The sequence below is a fragment of the Rhinichthys klamathensis genome, unplaced genomic scaffold, assembly GCF_029890125.1.
Source record: "Rhinichthys klamathensis goyatoka isolate OS25496 unplaced genomic scaffold, OSU_Roscu_1.1 h1tg000372l_1, whole genome shotgun sequence".
NCBI lineage: Eukaryota > Metazoa > Chordata > Actinopteri > Cypriniformes > Leuciscidae > Rhinichthys > Rhinichthys klamathensis.
This window is the reverse complement of record NW_026606879.1, coordinates 1,415,876-1,437,054: the sequence shown is the minus strand read 5'-3', so window position 1 is coordinate 1,437,054 and position 21,179 is coordinate 1,415,876. Positions and strand designations below refer to the sequence as shown.

At 36.8% G+C, this 21,179-nt stretch overlaps 2 protein-coding genes across 2 annotated transcripts in view; both read left to right on the top strand.

Moving 5' to 3' along the window:
- nomo (nodal modulator) overlaps positions 1-1,478 on the top strand; it is a 36,827-nt gene extending 35,349 nt beyond the window's left edge. The window contains exons 30-31 of the mRNA XM_056233555.1: positions 1,135-1,227; positions 1,347-1,478. Coding sequence (XP_056089530.1) covers positions 1,135-1,227; positions 1,347-1,478 — 225 coding nt within the window. The remainder of the gene's footprint in view (positions 1-1,134; positions 1,228-1,346) is intronic.
- Positions 1,479-3,431: 1,953 nt separating this feature from the next.
- The window catches only part of LOC130069588 (protein unc-80 homolog), a 58,500-nt gene continuing 40,752 nt past the window's right edge, over positions 3,432-21,179 (top strand). The window contains exons 1-17 of the mRNA XM_056233532.1: positions 3,432-3,736; positions 4,127-4,175; positions 4,691-4,847; positions 4,953-5,248; positions 5,878-6,001; positions 6,148-6,212; positions 6,355-6,488; positions 7,420-7,687; positions 9,727-9,861; positions 10,325-10,541; positions 10,680-10,811; positions 11,570-11,838; positions 12,720-13,031; positions 13,118-13,249; positions 13,519-13,666; positions 19,906-19,956; positions 20,388-20,536. Coding sequence (XP_056089507.1) covers positions 3,645-3,736; positions 4,127-4,175; positions 4,691-4,847; positions 4,953-5,248; positions 5,878-6,001; positions 6,148-6,212; positions 6,355-6,488; positions 7,420-7,687; positions 9,727-9,861; positions 10,325-10,541; positions 10,680-10,811; positions 11,570-11,838; positions 12,720-13,031; positions 13,118-13,249; positions 13,519-13,666; positions 19,906-19,956; positions 20,388-20,536 — 2,730 coding nt within the window. The 5' untranslated portion in view covers positions 3,432-3,644. The remainder of the gene's footprint in view (positions 3,737-4,126; positions 4,176-4,690; positions 4,848-4,952; positions 5,249-5,877; positions 6,002-6,147; positions 6,213-6,354; positions 6,489-7,419; positions 7,688-9,726; positions 9,862-10,324; positions 10,542-10,679; positions 10,812-11,569; positions 11,839-12,719; positions 13,032-13,117; positions 13,250-13,518; positions 13,667-19,905; positions 19,957-20,387; positions 20,537-21,179) is intronic.

The following is a 21,179-nucleotide window of genomic DNA, read 5'->3' as shown; positions in this document are numbered from 1 at the left end:
TGAATTATTTTAACTACGTTTCACTTGTTGAATTCATCTGCTACCAGCTTTCAATCGCTCTGAATGAGCAGCAGATTACGCATTAGAGAGAATAAACGAACACTTTTCAGAGTCTATGATTGTAGCGCCTCTTAGCGGTAAAAGGTAGCAAATACACCCCACATTTTACCTCCGCGGTGGAACGGCTGATGTGGGCATTGTCATGGCTTTCCTCAACATTTGCGTTTGAATAGCGCGCGTTCTCCGTGGGCGTGTCAGATTAACGCGTAATGAAGTGTAATGAGCTGGGGAAAAAAATACTGACAGCACTCTCTTTTCATACAGATTACATAAACTGAGAATATTTGTTTTTTATATAAATTACTTCATTGAAAAGAAGAGAATTCAAGCTTCATAAAGAAAAATCTCTCGTGCCTGTATGACAAGTATTTGCAGAGTTAGAGTTCATTTTTCGGACGCGTTTCAGAATGGACTGCACTGACAGAGAGAAGGCAAAACTCGCATCATGTTTATTTTTCTTCATTTGACAAAAAGCACAACACTTTGTTTTTATTGTGAGTATACAGAAAAATAATATACACTAAACAGGATCGACTGATGTATAACACTTACATGTAAGATTAAAATCAACAGAGTATTTTGAGTCTCTTTTGCACTGATAAGAAAAAAAGTCTGCCTATCGCGCCGGCGCGATAGCCGACCCCAGGGGGTTAAAGGTACTAATATAAAATTATGAAAATGATAAAAAAAATTGCAATCATCTTGCAAAAACCAAGCTCTTTGAAGAACAAAGAAACATGGAGAACTTATGTAGAAAAACATTACATAGAAGTATCTTCAACACCTCGGATTGACCATTGCATTTACACACTCAACAGACATATCTGTGATTGGCTACAGTGCTGAAAAAACAAGCCTTACCTTTGATGCTGTTCACAAAGGTTTAAATGTAGCCGTCAATCAGCTGTCATTCTCGAGAGACAAAAAAAAAAAAAGAGCAAAATTGGCTTAATGTAATTTATATGTATGTGTATATGTAAATAATTATTTTTTATTTTATACGTCAGCTAAAGTATCAAGATAATATTGTATCATTCAGCCCTAATTTGTATACACTTTTTCGTATTTCAACAGAGGAAAATGCCAGATCAAGATGTTTCCCAAGGGTCTTTCATCGCCCTTCCTCTGACATTGCTGCTGTTGCTTGCTGTGTATAATCATGAGCGGGTACCTGTTGCTTTTTCTTTCAGGATAGTTGAAAGCTACTTAGAGATTCTTGTCATTTACAATAGCTGCAGTTCGTAGGACATTATGTACTGTAGATAATGATATTGTGTCTTTCCAAGGTGATCCCGCTTCTTCTGCAGCTGTTCAACCAGATCCAGGGTGTTCTAGGACTCGCTCAGACAAACGGGGATGGAATCCCTATGGATGAAGCCAAGCGACAGTCAAAGAGGCCAAAGACAAGACGTACATGAGCTAATACGAAGGCAAAGGCAATCGCTGCATTCAGATCTCACAGGTATCCAGTGTCAGACAACACAAGACCTTGTTGGTCTGATCATAAAATCCTTTCTTAAAAACAACCTCATTTGGAGTCGCCAGTTTTTTGGACATCTTTCATTTTGTTTTGCTGAATCTCAGATGACTTAAGATTCTTTGCCTGTGGTATCCTGGTCACACAGATCCCTGTAATTTACAGTCCCTAGCATGTGAATGTGGCTCAGAGATAGTGTATTTATGTTTGTGAGATTGCTCAGGGAGGACGGCTGATTTAAGAGACTACAAATGTGTGTGTGGTATTTCTTTGTTTGTTTGTTTTTTTGTTTTTTCACTAGTATACAGAGTAAGAACCCAAGGAATTGATTGTTTGATGATTCCGGTAGTGTCCTGAATGACTAGTTTATTAATCCCACTCTTCCATAAAAAGTTATCAGTTCAGTTTTCTTTTACTAGAATTTGTAGAAAGTTGTAATTTGCAAACTTAAACACCCCTACATTTTAAAATGGAGATTTGTTTAATAAACATTGATATTGTTTTCACTAAATAATTAATTTTATAAGATTTTTTTGGTTTCCTTCATTTGTTTAAATGCAACAAGACATATCCTAAATATCAGTTCCCTACCATTTGATGGATTTATAACATATTCCTTCCTCTTCATTAAACGGTAAATAATGTGATAATGTGTCTGGTTATAGAGAGAACAAAATTAATAAAGTGTTTTGGAATCTACTAAACTATATATTGAGCTTATTACATTTTTTTTGGGGGGGGGGGGTATGGGTATAGATGTATTGCAAATGTATGCATTTTGGCAATATTGTTGTAAATATTGGCAGACAAAACAAATCAGTCAAAGAGATACATCTGAATTACACTATATAATTCTAGGAATTATATATAGGCTTGTATGTTTATTTGAAGGTTTTTTTATTGCCTTAGACTACATTTTGATACAATTATTTCACTCAATTGGAAGTTCAGATGGAAAATCAGAATTGGAGGTTCAGATGGAAAATCAGAATTAATAAGACCATAATTATTCTATAAATGTGTTGAGAGAAGACTTATGACATGGTCAAGATGTGTATGTGGGAAACCGTAAGATATAATCAATACCCCATTATATCCTATGTTTTTGAAATCAGATTGATGAAAGTGAATATATCACATTTATTGATGCTCTTCAGAGTCTGAATACTAGCTCATGTGTTTGTCTGACATGTTAAGGAGAACTGAGGTGCATACATTTTATTGGTTTACTCTCATGAACCACAATTTGTGAACGTGTTGTACTTACTGTGGCAGCTATAAACCCTGTCGCAGATTCATTTTTGTTACATGCAGGATCACATGTTACTTTACATTTGTGAAGTGTAATTACAATAGTAATAAACATGTCTTTACTATGTAATTACTCATTACACTTTTGTGGCGTAAATCGAGTATGGTAGGTTTTGTTAATTAGCCTACTAAAGTTATTATTACAACTGTGGTAATTTGGTGCTACCCACCAAAGAAATAGAGAAACCGAAATAAAAAGTATAGGGAGGTTACACTTTATTTTAAGGTGTCATGTTACAGTGTAAATTACATTTAAGTACCGAGTAATAATAATTACATGCAGCCTACTTATGTTAGGGTTGGGATGAGGGTGGTTTAGGGTTAATTGCATGTAATTGATATGCATAGTTTATAGTTATAGTAACTACATGTAACAATGACACTGTAAAATAAGTGTTACCAAAAGGGTTTCTGAAATAATCTTACAAGGAGTTCCCATATTATGTATTTAATTCTTTCTTAACAATTGTATTTTGGTGGAATTGCCAGTAGCTTATAAATAACATGCAGTATTAATTGTTATACTATGAATTATGCGCGAATCTCGAGCTTTTAAGACCCAGAGGGGGTCCATCGCTCCGTCTCATTGATTACGTATTTCTCGCCGAATCTTCAAACCGGTGGTCAGTGTCCCTTAATTGACAAGTGGATTTCAGCGCTGCTCCGCGGGGTGGTGTCGACACAAGTCAACACCTGCAGCCATTTTACCAACCGATGTAAAATATCACTGTGATGCCGTGACTCAAATCCATCTCTGAGCAGAACGTCTGCACCCTTGAATCCAGCAGGTCAAAAAATGGTAAAAAGAAAGAGCTTGGATGACAGTGACCAGGAAAACTGCCGGGGAATCCCGTTTCCGATCCAAACCTTCCTATGGAGACAGACCAGGTCAGTGATTTAGTCGTGGCATAACAGGTGTTTTTTTTTTTTTTTTTTTGGAGTGATTAGTCTGTTTCTCTTGTATATGGCTCCCGCAGAGCCTTTCTCATTCGTATGCGTCTCTCATACCGGTTTCTGAATTGATTTCTGTTGCGCTGGTGTCTCGTGCGTCATCTTTTCATACACCGCCGCACCTTGTGTGTCTTATTATGAACCCCTGAACAAAATTTGAAGAATATTCAATCGAATATTTAACCTTCATAGAGCAATGCTGCTGTCAGTGCCTTACCCAGAGTTCGTCATAATTCAGTTTCAGTTCAAATCATCTGATTGTCCTTGCCAGCTCGATTATGCAGTTTTATAAGACATGTAACTAAATGAAAGATGTATCTGTTTCAGCGCGTTTTTGCGGCCGAAGTTAGGGAAGCAGTATGAAGCCTCCTGTGTGGTGAGTGTAATAATCATAAGTGAACACTGTCACCTGTGAATCTGTCCTCTATCTCGAAAAACAATACCATAAGCCTAAATCAGAGGTTCATGTACATCCAAACATAAACATAATTTACTGTAAATATGTCAATGCACTCACAGATGTTCGTGCACATATGAAATTTAATAATAATAATAAAGGTCCCTAACTGGGTTTTTAAAATTGAGGTTAATAAAAAAAAATACTGAATTGTGCATTGCTCTTTTTTTTTAATTGTGCATTGCTTTCTAAAGACTGGAAATCATGGAATTAATTGTGAATATTTAGTTTTATTGACAGACGCAGAATTTATAGTTTTTTAATAAATAAATAGTAATAAATTTGTATTATTAGCATTATTATGCCAGATAACTGACAGTCAGGCTGGTTTATTCTGTTCTCTTCCTTGTGTACAAATAATACTGTAACAAGAATAAGTAATCATTTAATAAGTGTGTTTGGGGATTATGTCTCACGCTTTTAATCCTGGCTAGTCATTTGAGCGGGTGCTGGTGGAGAACAAACTCCATGGGCTCTCTCCAGCCCTCACTGAAGCCATCCAGAGCATCTCTCGCTGGGAGCTGGTTCAGGCTGCTCTACCTCATGTTCTTCACTGCACTGCCATCCTCCTTTCGAACCGCAACAAGCTGGGTAGGAACACTTATTAAACGGCGGTTGCTAGATCATGTGTGTTTGGGTGAATTCATTTTGTGGTTAATTTTATAGCTTAGCATGTCTAAAATCTCTCTTCACCAGGACACCAGGATAAACTCGGGGTAGCTGAAACAAAACTCCTTCACACTCTACATTGGATGCTTCTGGAAGCGGCGCAGGAGTGTCACCAGGAGCCTGGCCTGGGACACGGCTGGTCTGGGGGCAGCAGTGGCGGCAGTAGTGCCTACCTTCAGCCTGTAGGGAACCAGGGTCTCACAGACCGCAATGGCAGCACCACTGAAGAGAATGAGTATGCCCGTGCCAAACTCTACCACAAAAACATGGCCACTGTGGAGCTCTTTGTGTTTCTCTTTGCTCCCCTCATTAACCGGATCAAGGTTGGAACCTTTATTGTTTCGTCCCTTATTGGGCTCAACAATAAGGATGGCCTGCTGAATCACTTGCCTTTTTGTGCTGTAAATTTTGAATTCATTGATAGTTGATGCATTAATCATAGTGTCTTCGTTTTCTATGATATATTCTACATTATTGTTGTAGAATCTTCTGATTTGTCATTAGATAATGTTATCTAGCTGGCTTACATAGATGAGGTTAGCAGAAGTGTGTTTATGAATTTATGGAGTTATATTACAGCTGTATAATTTCCATCTTAGTTTTTTTTTTTTATAAAAATCTAAATGTTTGAATTATTATTTTTATTATTACATGATTCTAATGAAATGATAATAAAAAAAAAAAAAAAAATAGTGAGTGAAAAAGCTAACTTAAATTACTGAAAAATATAAATAATTCTAGCAAAAATAGAATCATAGATCATAGAAATAGATCATTCTTTTGTGGCGGGGCTGATGAAAATTTGCAGTACAAAGCAAGTAAAAATTTTAAATCCTCATTGTTGAGCCCTACTTTATCAGTTCAAAATCCATCATCATTTTTTGACTGCATATTTTTTTTATTATTAATTAGTTTAAACGGCTAACATTTTTGATATTTTTGGATTCGGCAGGAGTCGGACCTCACCTTTCGACTGGCTGGTGGGCTTGTCATTTGGCAGCCAATGTGGGAGCACCGTCAACCTGATGTTCCTGCTTTTTATGCCCTTGTCAAACCCATGCGTAATATTGTTACAGGTCCGATTTCTGTAAATTCACCTTTCACCTCTGTCCTCAACATCAATGTCATTTTTGATCAATTTTACCCGTGTCATTGTTCTTTGTGTGTGCAAATTGTTTATGTTTCAAACATCTGCTTTCTGCCTCTGTTATATTCTCCACAGCAAAGAGGAATTCTCCAGTGAATAACCAGTGTAGTCCTCATGATACCAGTAACCCATGCCCTGCAGTGAGTATGCAGACTGTGATTTGCAGCCGCACAGCCCCTTGTGGCTCATTCAGTCCAGGCTTAAATTAATTTCCCCTCATAGTGCATTAACATCATTGTTCTGCTGGGGTCATGTGATTTCCTCTTCTGTCTCGGCTTTCAGGTGGTATGTGAATCAGCCCTGCCTGACTCCTCCTCCCCCTCAGTGACAGGACAGGGCTGTCGTCGTGGCAACTCTGTGGAGAAGGGAGGGTCTTCACAGCAGGCCTTTGAGAGAGGATTTTCACAACAGAAGAAGTGAGTGTTTGTACACACAGGTGGTACACATAGCAGGACTATATCATTCTGTGTTGAAATATAGGGGGGGAAAAAACATCAGTATTTATTAAAAAAAACAATCGAATTTCTGGGTGGTTTTCCTCTACACTGAGCAAAAATTTTACAACAAGGTTCAATGTTCTGGGTTAATACCTGGGTTAATGTTAATCAATTAGTTAATACATTAGCTATCATGAAATGATAATGAAAAAAATACTTTTACAGCAATTATTATTCCTAATGTTACTTTATACATATACAAATACAGTTTTCACAAGTTAATTATGTTAATTTACAGAATGAAATATAAGTATGAACAAACATTAATTACCAATAATACGTTAGAAATATGAATATTAATATATTATAAATTAAAAAATAATGCATTTATAAATTAAGATTAACAGATTAATAAATTAATACAAAATAACAGTATAATAATACAATTTAAATACTCTCCTCCCATAATTTTTGCGCCTGAAAGGGAAACTCCTACAAATGCATACAAGGTCAGCCGCAAAAATAACCCTGTCCACTCCTTTTCAGCGCTAATTTTTCACTGCGTGTTTTTAGTAAATCCTGACAGTAGTTTTTTAACGCCAAAAGACGGCAAGCTGTTAGTAAATCTGGCCCTTATTGTTATTGTAATGTTGGCAAAAAAGTCAAAAAATCCATTATAATCTTTTAAAACTAGAATGATCTTAAAGCAGTTTTTCTTTAAACTCATCCTATGTTGGCTAGATAAACAGCGTCCATTTCCAGCCAGACTCCCATCTGTCACAGTGTTAGTCTGTGCATGTGATCGCAGTGCAGTTGCCAAGCAACGCTTCTCAGCAACCTCAGTCTGAACTTCTGTTTTTTCTGACCATCATTTTCTGTAATAACCTCTCTGTCTTTCTTTCACCGAAAGTTTCTCAGTCCCAAGTGGCATCTCTGTATCGCAGCGGGCAAGGTATGCCACCTATTTTGACGTTGCAGTGCTGCGTTGCTTGATGCAGCCTCACTGGACAGAAGAAGGTGTGCACTGGGCCCTCATATTCTACTTGCAGCGGCTGCGTCAGATACTGCAGGAGAAGCCTGAACGCCCCCCCGAGCCCCTGATACCCCCCTTACCACGGCCCCGCAGTAGCTCCATGGTGGCTGCTACCCCATCTTTGGTCAATACTCACAAAACACAGGTAATCCAGCACAGAAACAGTCATTAACACGTCAGTTAGCCGACTGTGAGACAGTTTAAGATGGTAATTGGCAGTGGTACAACTGGGACAAGTCCAGGGTGTGAAATACATTGCATGATCATCAATTCATTTGAATTGATAAAACGATTTCACCATAAAATTTGCATAAAATTAATTAAATACATTCTGTAGATATGACAACAGCAGTGTTGTTGTGAAATTCTATACACTGTTAGTTAAGTGGAAGCCATGTAACTGTCATTAGAGATGTAGAGATATTAAAAGGGTGCTTTATTATGATTTCACTTTTCTAACTTTAGTTAGTGTGTAATGTTGCTGTTTGAGCATAAACAACATCTGCAAAGTTACAATGCTTAAAGTTCAAAGCAAAGGGAGATATTTTCTTTTAAAGAAATCGTTTTAAGGACTACAACAAACGGCTGGTAGGGACTACATGACATTCCTCCCGGGTTAGTGACATCACTTAACCTAAAATTTACATTAACCCCGCCCCCGGGAACACGCAGTCCATGTTGAGAAGAGGAAGAGTTGTTGTTGTAGTAGAGCACATTTGTGAGTCTGCTCAAGTTGTCGCATCCGTCTTTTCACATGCAATACAGTACGTAACACAAATGCAATAGCATGTCACTCTGTATGCATCTTACAACAGTTCCCACAGCGATTTATAGATTATCATGACAGAATATGCTAATCAAAAGACTTGAAGATAGTTAACTCCACATCAGCATCAAATTCATCAACCATTCAGAAACGTCATGTTGCATTCTACATGTTGTCACTTCTTCTTGAGTCTCCATCATTGTCCGACTCCAGTTTAAGCATAAAAGCCAGAACAGTTTCTGACATTTTAGTGCGTGTCTGAGTGAGGTAATCGGATCTGCTCATTGCATTTAAAGGGACACACACAAAACAACGTGTTTTTACTGACCCTCAAAAAGGGTCCATTTTAACATGCTGTAAAAAAATATTTTGAGCTAAAACTTCATACTCTGGGGACAACAGAGACTTATTTTACATATTGTAAAAATGGGCATTATACCACCCCTTTAAATTTCTGGCTGATATTGATATAAATAAGTAGATTATTAGTTGTATGCTATGGTCGATAATAAATAAATGGATGATATAAAAATTCCATTAGGTTTGTCTAAATAAATTGAAAATAATAATAATTATCAGAGTTCCTAACAATTAATCTTTTAAAAACACTGATAATGTAATAACACTGTTAAAACTAAGTTTAAGCGAGTGTTAAATGACGACAAAGGCAATCTAAATATAAAAATATAGTCTACGATTAAATATCTAACATCAGATGATATATATTCAATATCGATCCATACTGATAAATAAAAAAAAGGTTTCAGGTATCGTACCGATAATATTCAGTTATTAATTTACAATCTTTGCAAAGATATCAGCACTGCAACAAGGATTTGAATAATCAACGCAATCGTTTTCCGATTTCCACATATGCATGTGTGAAGAAGGTGGACAAAAGTAAAATTGACGCTTTTGAAACATGGTTTTGGAGGCAAATGCTGTGCATACAATGGTCATCAAAGGTCACAAAGCGAGTCAAAACAAAATATCAATGGAGGGCAAAATCACCAAGCAGTAGCTCTCAAACGTTGGTCATATCGTGCGAGCTAATTCCTTGGAAACAACATTAATGCTTGGCATAGTCAGTTTGATGAGAAGATAAGGACACCAAAGAACATGCTGGCTGGACATAATCAAGGCAGACACAAAGCATGGAGAATGATGATCCATAAAGTGACCGAAAGTCGGCCACGATTGAACGGTTAAATCATCAAGCAGACAGTACGCCAATACTCTAATGACTAGTAGTTGACATGTAGCTGCCAAATCACCTATAGTTAGTAGAATGTCTAAAGTAGACTATTAAAATAAAGAGTTATCCAATATTTTAACCATAATTAGGTTAAAGGTTAAATAAAAAAAACTTTCTGGTCCAAAATGATTTTACCCTGATTTTTCCTTCCTATTTTTCTAAGGATATGACTCTGAAATGTAACGAGGAGAGCAGGTCTTTGAGCTCCGAGACCTTCACCAAGGTGTCCATTACTAACCTCAGGAGACAAGCAGTCCCTGATCTATCAGCTGAGATGGGCATGAACATATTTAAAAAGGTTTGCAGATTATTTTATTTATGCATAGTTTAAGAGCGTAAACCAATATGTATATAGATTTAGCAAAACCCCTTTTAAAATGTTAATATAAAATCCTAGTTTTCTATGAGGGATACCTTTGCTTGAAAGCTAAACATTTTTCTAACCACTTATTAATATAACATGTACTCAGTTCCTGTTTGCCTGTGCGGTTTGTCTTCATGGTCATTGATTAAGCAGGTGTTTCTTGTTGCGTTAACAATCTTTGTGTGTGTGTGTGTGTGTGTGTGTGTATATAATCCCTCAGCACAAACATTGACAACATGGAACAAAGAACAGAATGAACTAAGTGGTTGTTACGTTAATGCTCCTGTTTGTTCTCTTTGATTAACAAAAGACTGTTTCATTTGGACTACTCATTCGTCGTGTGCTTCCTTGATATAGCCACACGCGTGACAGTTTTATCCTGTCACTGCTTTTTCAGTTGAAGAACCGTAGAGAGGATCGGGAGAGAAAAGGCTCTATCCCATTCCACCATACTGGGAAAAAACGGCAGCGGCGGATGGGTGTACCTTTCCTAATGCATGAGGATCACCTGGACGTCTCACCCACACGGAGCACCTTCTCGTTCGGAAGCTTCTCTGGACTGGGAGATGACCGTCGCACGCTGGACCGCGGGGGTTGGCCTTCCACCATCATGGGTATGTAGGGCCCCATGAAATCCATTATTATTTTTCATCAAAAAGCATGAATTCATAAAACTTTACCATTTGTAATAATTGTAGTATTGTCATATAATTAAATGTATTGTCATATTGCTCTGTTTTGTTGCGTTGCAGGGAAGTTAACACGTCGTGGAAGCTCAGATACTACTGGGGATGTGGACAGTCTTGGAGCGAAACATTTTCACTCCCACCACAACCTGCCTGAACACTCTAACAGTCACAGTGACAATACCATCAAAGAGGGTGGTAAGCACATAAGCACTATCACACTATTAGTTCCTAAATCCATAACAGTTAATATTTCATAAAATGCATTAAGAATCATAAAATACAACAGAAGTTTATTTATTTATTGAAGCTACAAAGTGGCACTAGGGGATCCATGGAACATTTCAAAGAAAAGTGTTTTTTTTTTGTTTGTTTTTTTGTGAAAAGCGCTATACAAATAAATAATTATTTTGAATTAAAAATATTATACAGAAAATATTAATCACTGATTTTAGCTTTAGAATAATGACAACATAAACGGCAAATATTTTGGTTTTTAATATCATACTTACTATTACCCTAACGGTATTAATAAGTCTTTAAACAAACGCTCAAAATTCCTATATATTTTTTAAATACCTCCTGAACCTGAGATATGACTTGACCACTATGCTCTGTGGTGCCTTTTTTAAAAGCATAAATTCAACATATTTGATAAAATAATAATGCTTACAAAATGCAAAAGTATACTTTCCTGCAACACTGCAATCCTGCAACTTTAAAGTTTGTTAGTTTAATTAGGCTAAGTAAGAGGCCACATTGTGACGTATCATTCTTCTATTGGTCTCACATCTTCACGTGATTCGAATTCAAAGGGTTCACCAAACTTAGAACTCAACTTGTGTTTTCGGTCTCTCGCGTGCATAAGTGCAAGAATGGAAGTCAATGGAACAAAGTGTAGTGTGACTGCCTCTTTAATCAGTAATGTGGACTGATAGTCTTCTTTTTTTTCTCAGTTCGTTCTCAGATCTCCACTATCACTATGGCTACATTTAACACAACTGTGGCTTCCTTTAATGTGGGATACACAGATTTCTTCACGGAGCACATAAAGAAACTGTGTAACCCCATTCCCATCCCTGAGATGCCATGTGAGCCGTTGGCCTGCTCCAACCTTCCCCGAAGTCTGACAGACTCCTGCATCAACTACACATCCCTGGAGGATCGGGACACCATTGAGGGCACCAACAACTTCATTCTGAAGAATGGCATGCTGGACCTCATGGTAAGGAGTGGAGCCTTGAGCAGAGGGGTTTACTGTCATTGAGTGACAGATTTGCGTGTACACTACCGGTAAAATGTTTGGAACTATTGAGTTAAAAAAAAAAAAAAAGTTTTTAAAGGAAGTCTCTCATGCTCACCAAGGCTGCATTTATTTGACCAAACATACAGTACAATAACATTTGTCTACTTTAATATATAGTAAAATGTAATAATTTTTTAGCATCATTACTCCAGTCTTCAGTGTCACAAGATCTTTCAGAAATCATTCTACTATTCTGATTTGGTGTTAAATTATTTATAATGGTTCTTATTATTATAAATGTTGAAAAGAGTTTTGCTGCTTAATATTTTTGTGGAAACCATGGTTTTTTTCAGGATTTTTTGATAAACAAAGTTCAATATGCTGCATTTTTTTTTCTTTCAGGTTTGATAAATTGAATCTCAAACTCAAACCTTTAAATGGGTAGTGTATCACTTTCTCCACAAAAACACAACTGTTTTTTAACTGATAATAATAATAAAAAATGTTTATTGAGCTCCAAATCAGTATATTATAATGATTTCTGAAAGATCATGTGCCATCACAGGTATAAAATGCATTTCAAAATATATTAAAATAGAAAATGGTTATTTTCAACTTTAATAATATTTCACAATATATCTTATTCTAATAATAAGTAAATGGTGAGCATAAGAGACTTGTTTCAAAAACATTAATAAAATCTTAAAAGATTCTAAACTTTTAACTGGCTAATGTTATGATTGGCCATTAACTTCTGAGGAAAGTTCGATTATTTTAGATATAGTTTAAAAGATCTGACCATATGGTTCATATTATTAGTAGTGTTACCTTTCTTGTTTACCACTGTGGTGTTTTTCAAGGCTGTTCTACGGGCCCTGTATTCCGTACTCACCCATGACATCAGCTCTCGGATTTGCGATGTGGCGCTCAACATCATCGACTGCCTTCTGCAGCTGGGTGTGGTTCCCAGCATGAGTAAGAAATTCTCCAAACCCGAGGACAAAGAGGCGGAGTGTCCGAAGGAGGGAGCCAGTCAGAGTTTGGGTGGAGCTCAGGGGGAGGCGGCTGGAGGCACAGGACCAGCACCTAATGGAGGTGGAGGAGGTGATGGTGGAGGAGGAGGGGGAGGAGAGAGTCGTGGAGGAAGCAGAGATGATATAAAGAACAACAAGGTAAGCCTATTAATTTATCTGGTGTAAAGGAATATCTGAGTGTAATTGTCACATGCAAGATTTGCATTTTTTTAAATCATCAACAGGATGAAGACACTTCACTCAGCACCCACAGGTTGGCTCTCACCATGCTTATTAAGATCGTAAAATCGCTCGGCTGCGCGTACGGCTGTGGTGAAGGCCATCGCGGACTCTCTGGAGACCGCCTTCGAATGCAGGTCAATATAGCTGTGCAATCAAAATATCATTTTACAGTGCAGATTAACCCTTGTTTTTCAAGAAGATTAAGCACTGACCTCTGTCACACAGCAATATGTTGATTTACTGTCAGACTAAGTCATATGGTCAGATGATATAGATTTCATAATATACAGTATGTAGTATGCATTATATTACGTTTGTTCGTAGCAATTATTAGACATGATTAAATAACTAGCTCTGTCTCCAACAAAGGTAAATTACTAGATGCTCTGTCCTATTTCTTTAGGCTCAGAACTGTTTGACTACTCTGTACAAGCTGGATAAAGTGCAGTTCCGGCAGACTATGAAAGAATACGTTAACAAGGATTCGCTCAACAACATTGTGGATTTCCTGCACGCCCTACTTGGCTTCTGCATGGAGCCAATCACTGACAGTAAGAGGGCAGAGCTGCACTTATTAAGTGCATGTCTTTAACATGCCCAGGCTTATGCTTTATTCTGAAATCTCCAGATATACAGCATGGGCCCCATTTTCATGCATCAGAAACAGATGTATTTGTCTTTTCCTAAAATTGAGAGGAACTTGATTATTTGCAATTTGATTATTAAACGTATTGAACTTTTATTTAAAACTATGAATGCAGTAAAATTATAAGTTTTACATTGAAATAACACTACCCGTCAAAATTTTGGAATAATATATTTTTATATGTTCTTGAAAGAAGTCTCTAATGCTATTTTTTTTTGTTGATGTCGTTTAAAAAATACAGTAGAAACTAATATTGTGAAATATTACTACAACTTTTCTATTTTAATATAATGTAGAATGTATTTTATTCCTGCGATGACACTCCAGTCTTCAATGTCACACAATGCTGATTTGGTGCTTATTTATTTAATATGCTTATTATTAAAGGATTAGTTCACCTTAAAATGAAAATTTCCTGATAATTTACTCACCCCAATACGCTGATTTCACGCATAGACGCAGCCGCCATTTTGAAATCGAAAGCGAGGCTCCGGTGGGAAGAACCCCGGAAGTACAGATAGACAGCAATGCCTTGGACAGTTTGTAAACCCTAGAAATGGTTGTGCGTGAAAATCCCAGTAACTGAGGAAATTGTGAAATACTCAGACCGGCCCGTCTGGCACCAACAACCATGCCGCGCTCAAAATTGTTTAAATCACCTTTCTTTCCCATTCTGACATTCAGTTTGGAGTTCAGGAGATTGTCTAGACCAGGACCACACCCCTAAATGCATTGAAGCAACTGCCATGTGATTGGTTGATTAGATAATTGCATTAATGATAAATTGAACAGGAGTTCCTAATAATCCTTTAGGTGAGTGTACATATAGAATGCTGCATTAAACAATTCCGTAGAAAAAAAAAAAAAAAAAATTCAACCCCATAGTGGATTCTAAGTAATCAAGGGCTTAGCACGTTCCAATTCAGCCTATTGCAAAGGTTCCGCCAGTAGTGGGCACTCATGCAACGTAAGCAATGACGTATATCCGAGTGAACGAGACGGAGGAAAGTTATCGAGTGAAGCAGGTGAATTGTAATATGTAACTAAGGAAACAAACTAGCAAACAGAACTCAGTCTAATAGGGACAGGGAACACAATGGAAACTAAACCAAAACACAACTCAACAGACTTAAATATAACCCTGACCAATACTTGACCATGGGAGCATGCTTTTTCTTCCAAAACAGCAGTAGTAACTTATTTGCAGTAATTGAGTAAGTAGTGAGAGTGCAGTAAGAGTGTTTCTGAAAGCACATCAAAAAATGTATACTAATAACTCTGTACCTTAGGGCAGAAAATAATACTATGTGACAAATAAGCATCAACTGAGCTGCATTTATCACAGAGAGGTGATACTATTTTTCGAATAGTGTAGTCCGTGAATAACCTTAAAGTGAACAAGACCGTGTCTAGAATTGGAGTGTTCATTAATATCCTTTAAACTACTCTGCCAAGTTTCCTCAGGATTGAGAAATGTCCCTTCCCAGCTCTTTCTCCCATTCCTCTTTAAGTAATTTTGTTTAGGGAGAGTTAATGGATTGCAACATGTTGTGTAATACTAATGACTCAATTTTACTTCATTTACACTGATCAAAACACTTGTCAATAACTAAGGGTGATGTATTATCCAAGGAAGGTGTATGAGCATACAATTCCTAATCAATAAGAACCATTATTAATAATTAATCAGCGTATTGGAATGGTTTCTGAAGGATCATGTGAAACTGAAGACTGCTGAAAGTAATGACTGCTGAAAATTCAGCTTTGCAATACAGGAATAAATTACAATTAAAATAGAAAACAGCTGTAATAAGTAAGGGTTAATGCCCGACGAGGTGTCCATTGTCAGGTTTTAATGGTTGCCTCCGCCGAAGTCCATTAAAACCTGACAATGGACACCTCGGAGGGCATTAACCCGCTTATACCATGGTCACTTGCCAAATAAAACATTTTTAAAGCATTAGTTTATATTTTAATTAGGCTAAATCTAGTTTTTACAAATAATAACTTGCCTGACGGTTTATTTAGCAACCGGAGATATTTATAGTCCGCTCAGCTTGTAGAACCCTTCAGGTTCAAAAATGCATTTTTTTTTCATGAAACACAAAGGTAGGCATAGTTATTTTTTTATTACAGATAAAACAATTAATCCAAACAACAATCAAACAAAAAAAAACAATTAGTTCTGCGCTCCAGCGATTTGCGCTTATAGAGGGCAATAAATTAATCAGATCAATCTCCGTTTTATTTACATTTTTTCTTTCTTCAGCAGCATCCCAGTCGTCAAAGTTGTAATATTCTCCATAAATGTTAAAATAAATAACAAAGTCGCTCATTGTTGTATTAGTAGGCTATGTAATATCTAACTAACGTTAGATGTTTGTTTTGATAGAGCAAATTGTTAACGGATACTTTGACTGCCTGTTGCTATGGTTACTCACAGCTGTTGTAGGCAGTGCATTTATTTATTAATTTCGAATGGTAAACAGTCAGTTTCACCAGAACTACTTTACTAGGTGTCCTCTATCACTTTTTAACGGACACCCTGCAGCCAATCAGAATCGAGTATTCACCCAGACCATGGTATAATATATCACAATACATACTGTTTTTTTCTAAACAAACAAATGCAGCCTTGGTGAGCATAAGAGACTACTTTCAAAGACCAAAAGAAAAAAAAATCATTAATTTGAGTGAATTCAGAATATATATTACATGGCTATCTGAAATACTTGATTCCAATTGGTCACTGAGCTGTGAAATATTTTTGTATAGCTGTATATTTGACTGTTGTAGATGGCAAGATACCGGTGCTACTTTCATGTCTCTTGTATAACTTCAGCGTCTGTTTTCATACCAACACAGCTTAGAATAGCTCATTGTTGCCATCTTGCAACTCAAAACTGGAAGACCTAAATGTTCATTTTAATATATATGGTGAGGATAAAACCTTTGATAGATGACTAGAACCAAGAAAAAGCAAGAAAATGAAACCATTGCTTGGAAGAACAACAAACCGGTAAGAGACGTAAAGAGCTGGATGAGAGAGAAATTAAAATAGATGAAGACATGTAACATTGTAGCTAATTATGTTAATTAACTAGTCCATTAAAAGTAACTTAGACTTAAGATTTATACATAATTTATATTAATTTATTGAATTTATATTATAATATTGTAGCAGCATTTATTTTGTTGCTGAACTGGTTTATAAACATTTTAGTAATATTTAGCTGTTTTCTGTATATCTTCCTGAGACCCAGAAAAAAGTTTTGTAAATTATTATTATTATTATTATTATTATTGTCATTACATTGTTCGGAGCATAAGAAACAACTGGAAAAAAATTGGGGGGAAAAAAATATATATTAGAGGACACCTGGACTAATTTGGAAAATGAAAAGACACGTATGAAAAAAAAAAAGGTTTTCTTTTCACTGAAATCGATGCCGTTTCGTAACAGAAAGTCGTATTCTGATTTGAAGCTCCATTACATTTTCCTGAAATGTTTATTCATGAAAATTAGCAAGATTTAAAGTCCCCCTGTGGTGAAAATCGAGATTTTAAATGTTGTTTATATGTCTATGTGGTGTTTTTAATGTGCTTTAAGACAAACCATGTGCAAATTCATAAGTCAACACTATTGCTGTTTATTTTCTCTTTAAAACTGCAGTGAACCACCAAAGACAGTCTCAAAAACACAATTTGAAATCGCTGGTGTTTCTGACGTTACAAACCACCTTGTAACCAATCATGTCAACGTGCCGGCGGGCTTTTGGCATATCATTAACAGCAAACTAGCAGGGAAATTTCAAGAGATGCTTGGTTATCCCTGAATTTTCTCTTTTTTTTTTTTGTTGATATGAAAATCGTGTAGATTTACTGATATAGCGGATGTAGTATGATGTATATTACAATGTTATGATGAAATGTATGCCTTTCTCCACTGACGTTCTGAGTTGTTCAAAGCGTTTTGGATGATTGTTAGAAGGCAGACTGAGATGGCGAATGGGAACATAGTTTGTGTAACATTAGCAACACATTATTAGCTGTTTGATAACATAGTCAAGCAAAAGGCTAATCATATTAATTACTGTTATGTGTCCGACGTTGTAAAGAGCGATACCATTGTGCAGTGTAGTGTTTAACTCAGTAAGTTGGCCAAGTGAATCTGTGAGCTTGTGTGAGTGGAGGCGGAGCTAATTAACATATTCATATATCCGCATATACTAAATGAAACAAGGGTGTAGAGTTACATTCTAACTATTTTAAGCCATTTTTTTTTTTCACAGGAAAACTAATGATCAAAGATGAGTTTTAAGGGATAAAATTGACTACAGGGGGACTTTAAATGATAATTACAAAATATTATCAAATTTCCATAAGAGTGCTAAAGTTGGTAATTTAGTCAATGTCAGTCATTTGTCAGACCAAGGAGAGGGAGTTGCGTGGTCAGACCTCCAAACATTTGGTATCTCTGAATGTGTTCTTTACAGTACTGTACATCCTGACTTAAAACCGTGACGTGGTCTCACAGAAGTTCGCTCAAATGTAATGTCCTCTACAATGGACAAAAGTCTATGGCTGGGTCTCAGGAGGATGTTAAAAGCTTTAAACTAATGTAGTAAGATAATAAAATCAATTCATTATTTTATAAACATGTATTTATTTATTTTATAAACATTTATTTATTTATTTATTTAATAAGCAGGTTAATGCACTGTGCAGATAGCTGGTCATTTATAGTAAAACAAACCCCTTCAGGTTTGAACAGGTGGTATTCGATCCCCTGTCCGGGTTAATGTTGCAAAAATGACCAGCATTATGCAATCAAGTCTCATTTCTTATAGAAATGAACGGAATGAGTAGTTTCATGTCCTATAAACACATTTCCATTTATCAGAACATCTGAATATTTCTGTGTCATACCACACATCCCATGATACACAACAGGAATCATGCTTAATAACACAGCCATGTCCAATCAGAACAGATCATAGCACCTAATATAGCCATTTAGTGTCATAAATCCGGGCTTTTTCATCCCTGTCTTTTTGGTAGTTTATATAATTAACTATTACACCAAATATATTAGAGCAAATCCAAATAGTTTAGAGGTTGGGTACATATAAGTATAATTACTCTGTAATACAGAGTAATACGAATTAACGACATGTGCTTACTGTAAATTATGCATAATGACATTCAACTAACCCTAGAGTTATTACTATAGTAACTATGTGTAACAAGGAAGGACACTGTAAAATAAAGTGTTACCCAAAATTTTAATTCGGTTTTGGAATGGACATGCCAGCAATAGCATTTTACAGTTCTATCACAATAATGAAGTCTTATATTCCATCAAAAAGGCCATAATACAAAGGTCATTAATACAAAGTATTAAATGAAAAACATAATGCAAATGTTACAAAATAATTTGGAGATACAGATTGCCTCTACATTTTTTTTAATGTCATTCGTTTCTCGCTCCTTGGCCTCTTCTGTCTTCTGCCTTCTGCCTTCATGTCTGCCAGTAATATGACCGACCTTTCCGTCCTTTCCTTCCTTCCTTCCTTCCTTCCTTCCTTCCTTCCTTCCTTCCTTCCTTCCTTCCTTCCTTCCTTCCTTCCTTCCTTCCTTCCTTCCTTCCTTCCTTCCTTCCTTCCTTCCTTCCTTCCTTCCTTCCTTCCTTCCTTCCTTCCTTCCTTCCTTCCTTCCTTCCTTCCTTCCTTCCTTCCTTCCTTCCTTCCTTCCTTCCTTCCTTCCTTCCTTCCTTCCCCACATGTCTGCAAGTCAAACTCCACTGTTTGTACCCCAAATGCTCATCACTCATCCTTTCAGCAGACTTGCCAAACATCATATTGACAGTGCCAATTCTTATTGTTTGTATTTTTAAATTTTATGGTATCAAAACAAGATAAGCTGAATTTCGATTGATTTCTGGCAAGTTAGTGAACATGAGTGAATGTTATAAAAATGATATCCCTATGTTTTTTTGGGGGGGGGGGGGGGGGGGTTGTCTTTTTTGCATCTGTGTGTGTCTGTGTGTGGGTGTGTTTTGGAGCGAGTTGGTGTTTCCTGACTTACGAGTACATGTCTGTGCTGGCCTGACACCAATGTTGCCCACCATCTTTTCTCTTTCAGAGTACGGCAGTGCAGGTGAGAGGTCCAGGAGGGCGAATAAAAGAAACATCGGTAGATACTCAATATCTAAATTTACTGCCAAAACTAGGCATTACACCCATTCCTGCACCCCTCACAATGTCCAGGGTGATGTTCTCGCCTGTAGTAGAGCTAAACAGTGCACAGGCCTTGCCAAATAAACAATAAAAAAAACGGCTTTATAGATCCAGCTAAACAAAACTCAACATTGCTGTGAAATCAGAGCATGACCTGATTAGGTCCATCACTATCTCTCAGGCCACAGTCACTTGCATGTATGCAAACCTTCAAAACTCGCAATCACTTTTTGGGTTTTCCTATCACAATGTGCTATTAATTTTCCCCCTTTTCATTTTGTAAACATCAATGCTTCCTGCTTCCTTTATTGTTTGTTGCTTATGGCTAAGCCTGACATGGCTCCGGGTCACAGTTTCTCATCTGAGATGACTTGATTGTCTTTGCAGACAAAGCTGGTTTCGGGAACAACTTCACCACTGGAGGAGATAAGTCTCTGGCCCAGAGCATGGAGACTGTGGTGGTGGGCTGCATGTTCAAGTCTCTTATCACAAGATGTGCCTCCACTACACATGAGCTTCACAGTTCTGAGAACTTGGTGAGAGTACTGTATTAACCTCATGAGTTGACAAAACTTTGGGCTTGAGTTTATATTTGGTTACGCTAATACTGTGTACTAACCAGGCACAATACATTAAAACAACAAGTGAAAAGGTTACATTTTTCTATGTTAAATGTTAAATTTGCCATCTGTTTAAGCATAAAGGAAATATGAAAGCCTATTTCCAAATCTGAGTAAAAAGATTTAAGGGGGGGAAAAAAAAGAGGGGGGGGGGGGGGGGTTGGGGTAGAAAAACTTCACCCTATCGATTTTCTTAAAGGGATACTCCACTCAAAAATGAAAATTCTGTCATTTACTCACCCTCAAGTTGTTGTAAACCTGTGTGAGTTTCTTTCTTCTGCTGAACACAAAGGAAGATATTTTTAAGGCACATTATTGATCTTATTATGATCAATAACATGCCTTTAGTAGATCTGAATGCAAACTAAATACATTTACATTCCAATCTGCCTCCATCCAATCAACAACAGATATATAGAACCAAGTCCCCGCCATACATTTTTATAAACTTTTTTGATAATCCGTTTCATAATGATGTAGGTCACAATGTGGAAGAAATGATCTGTCGCTACTTCTGTTACATTGCAACTTGAAGTCACACTGTGAGATGTAAAGTTCT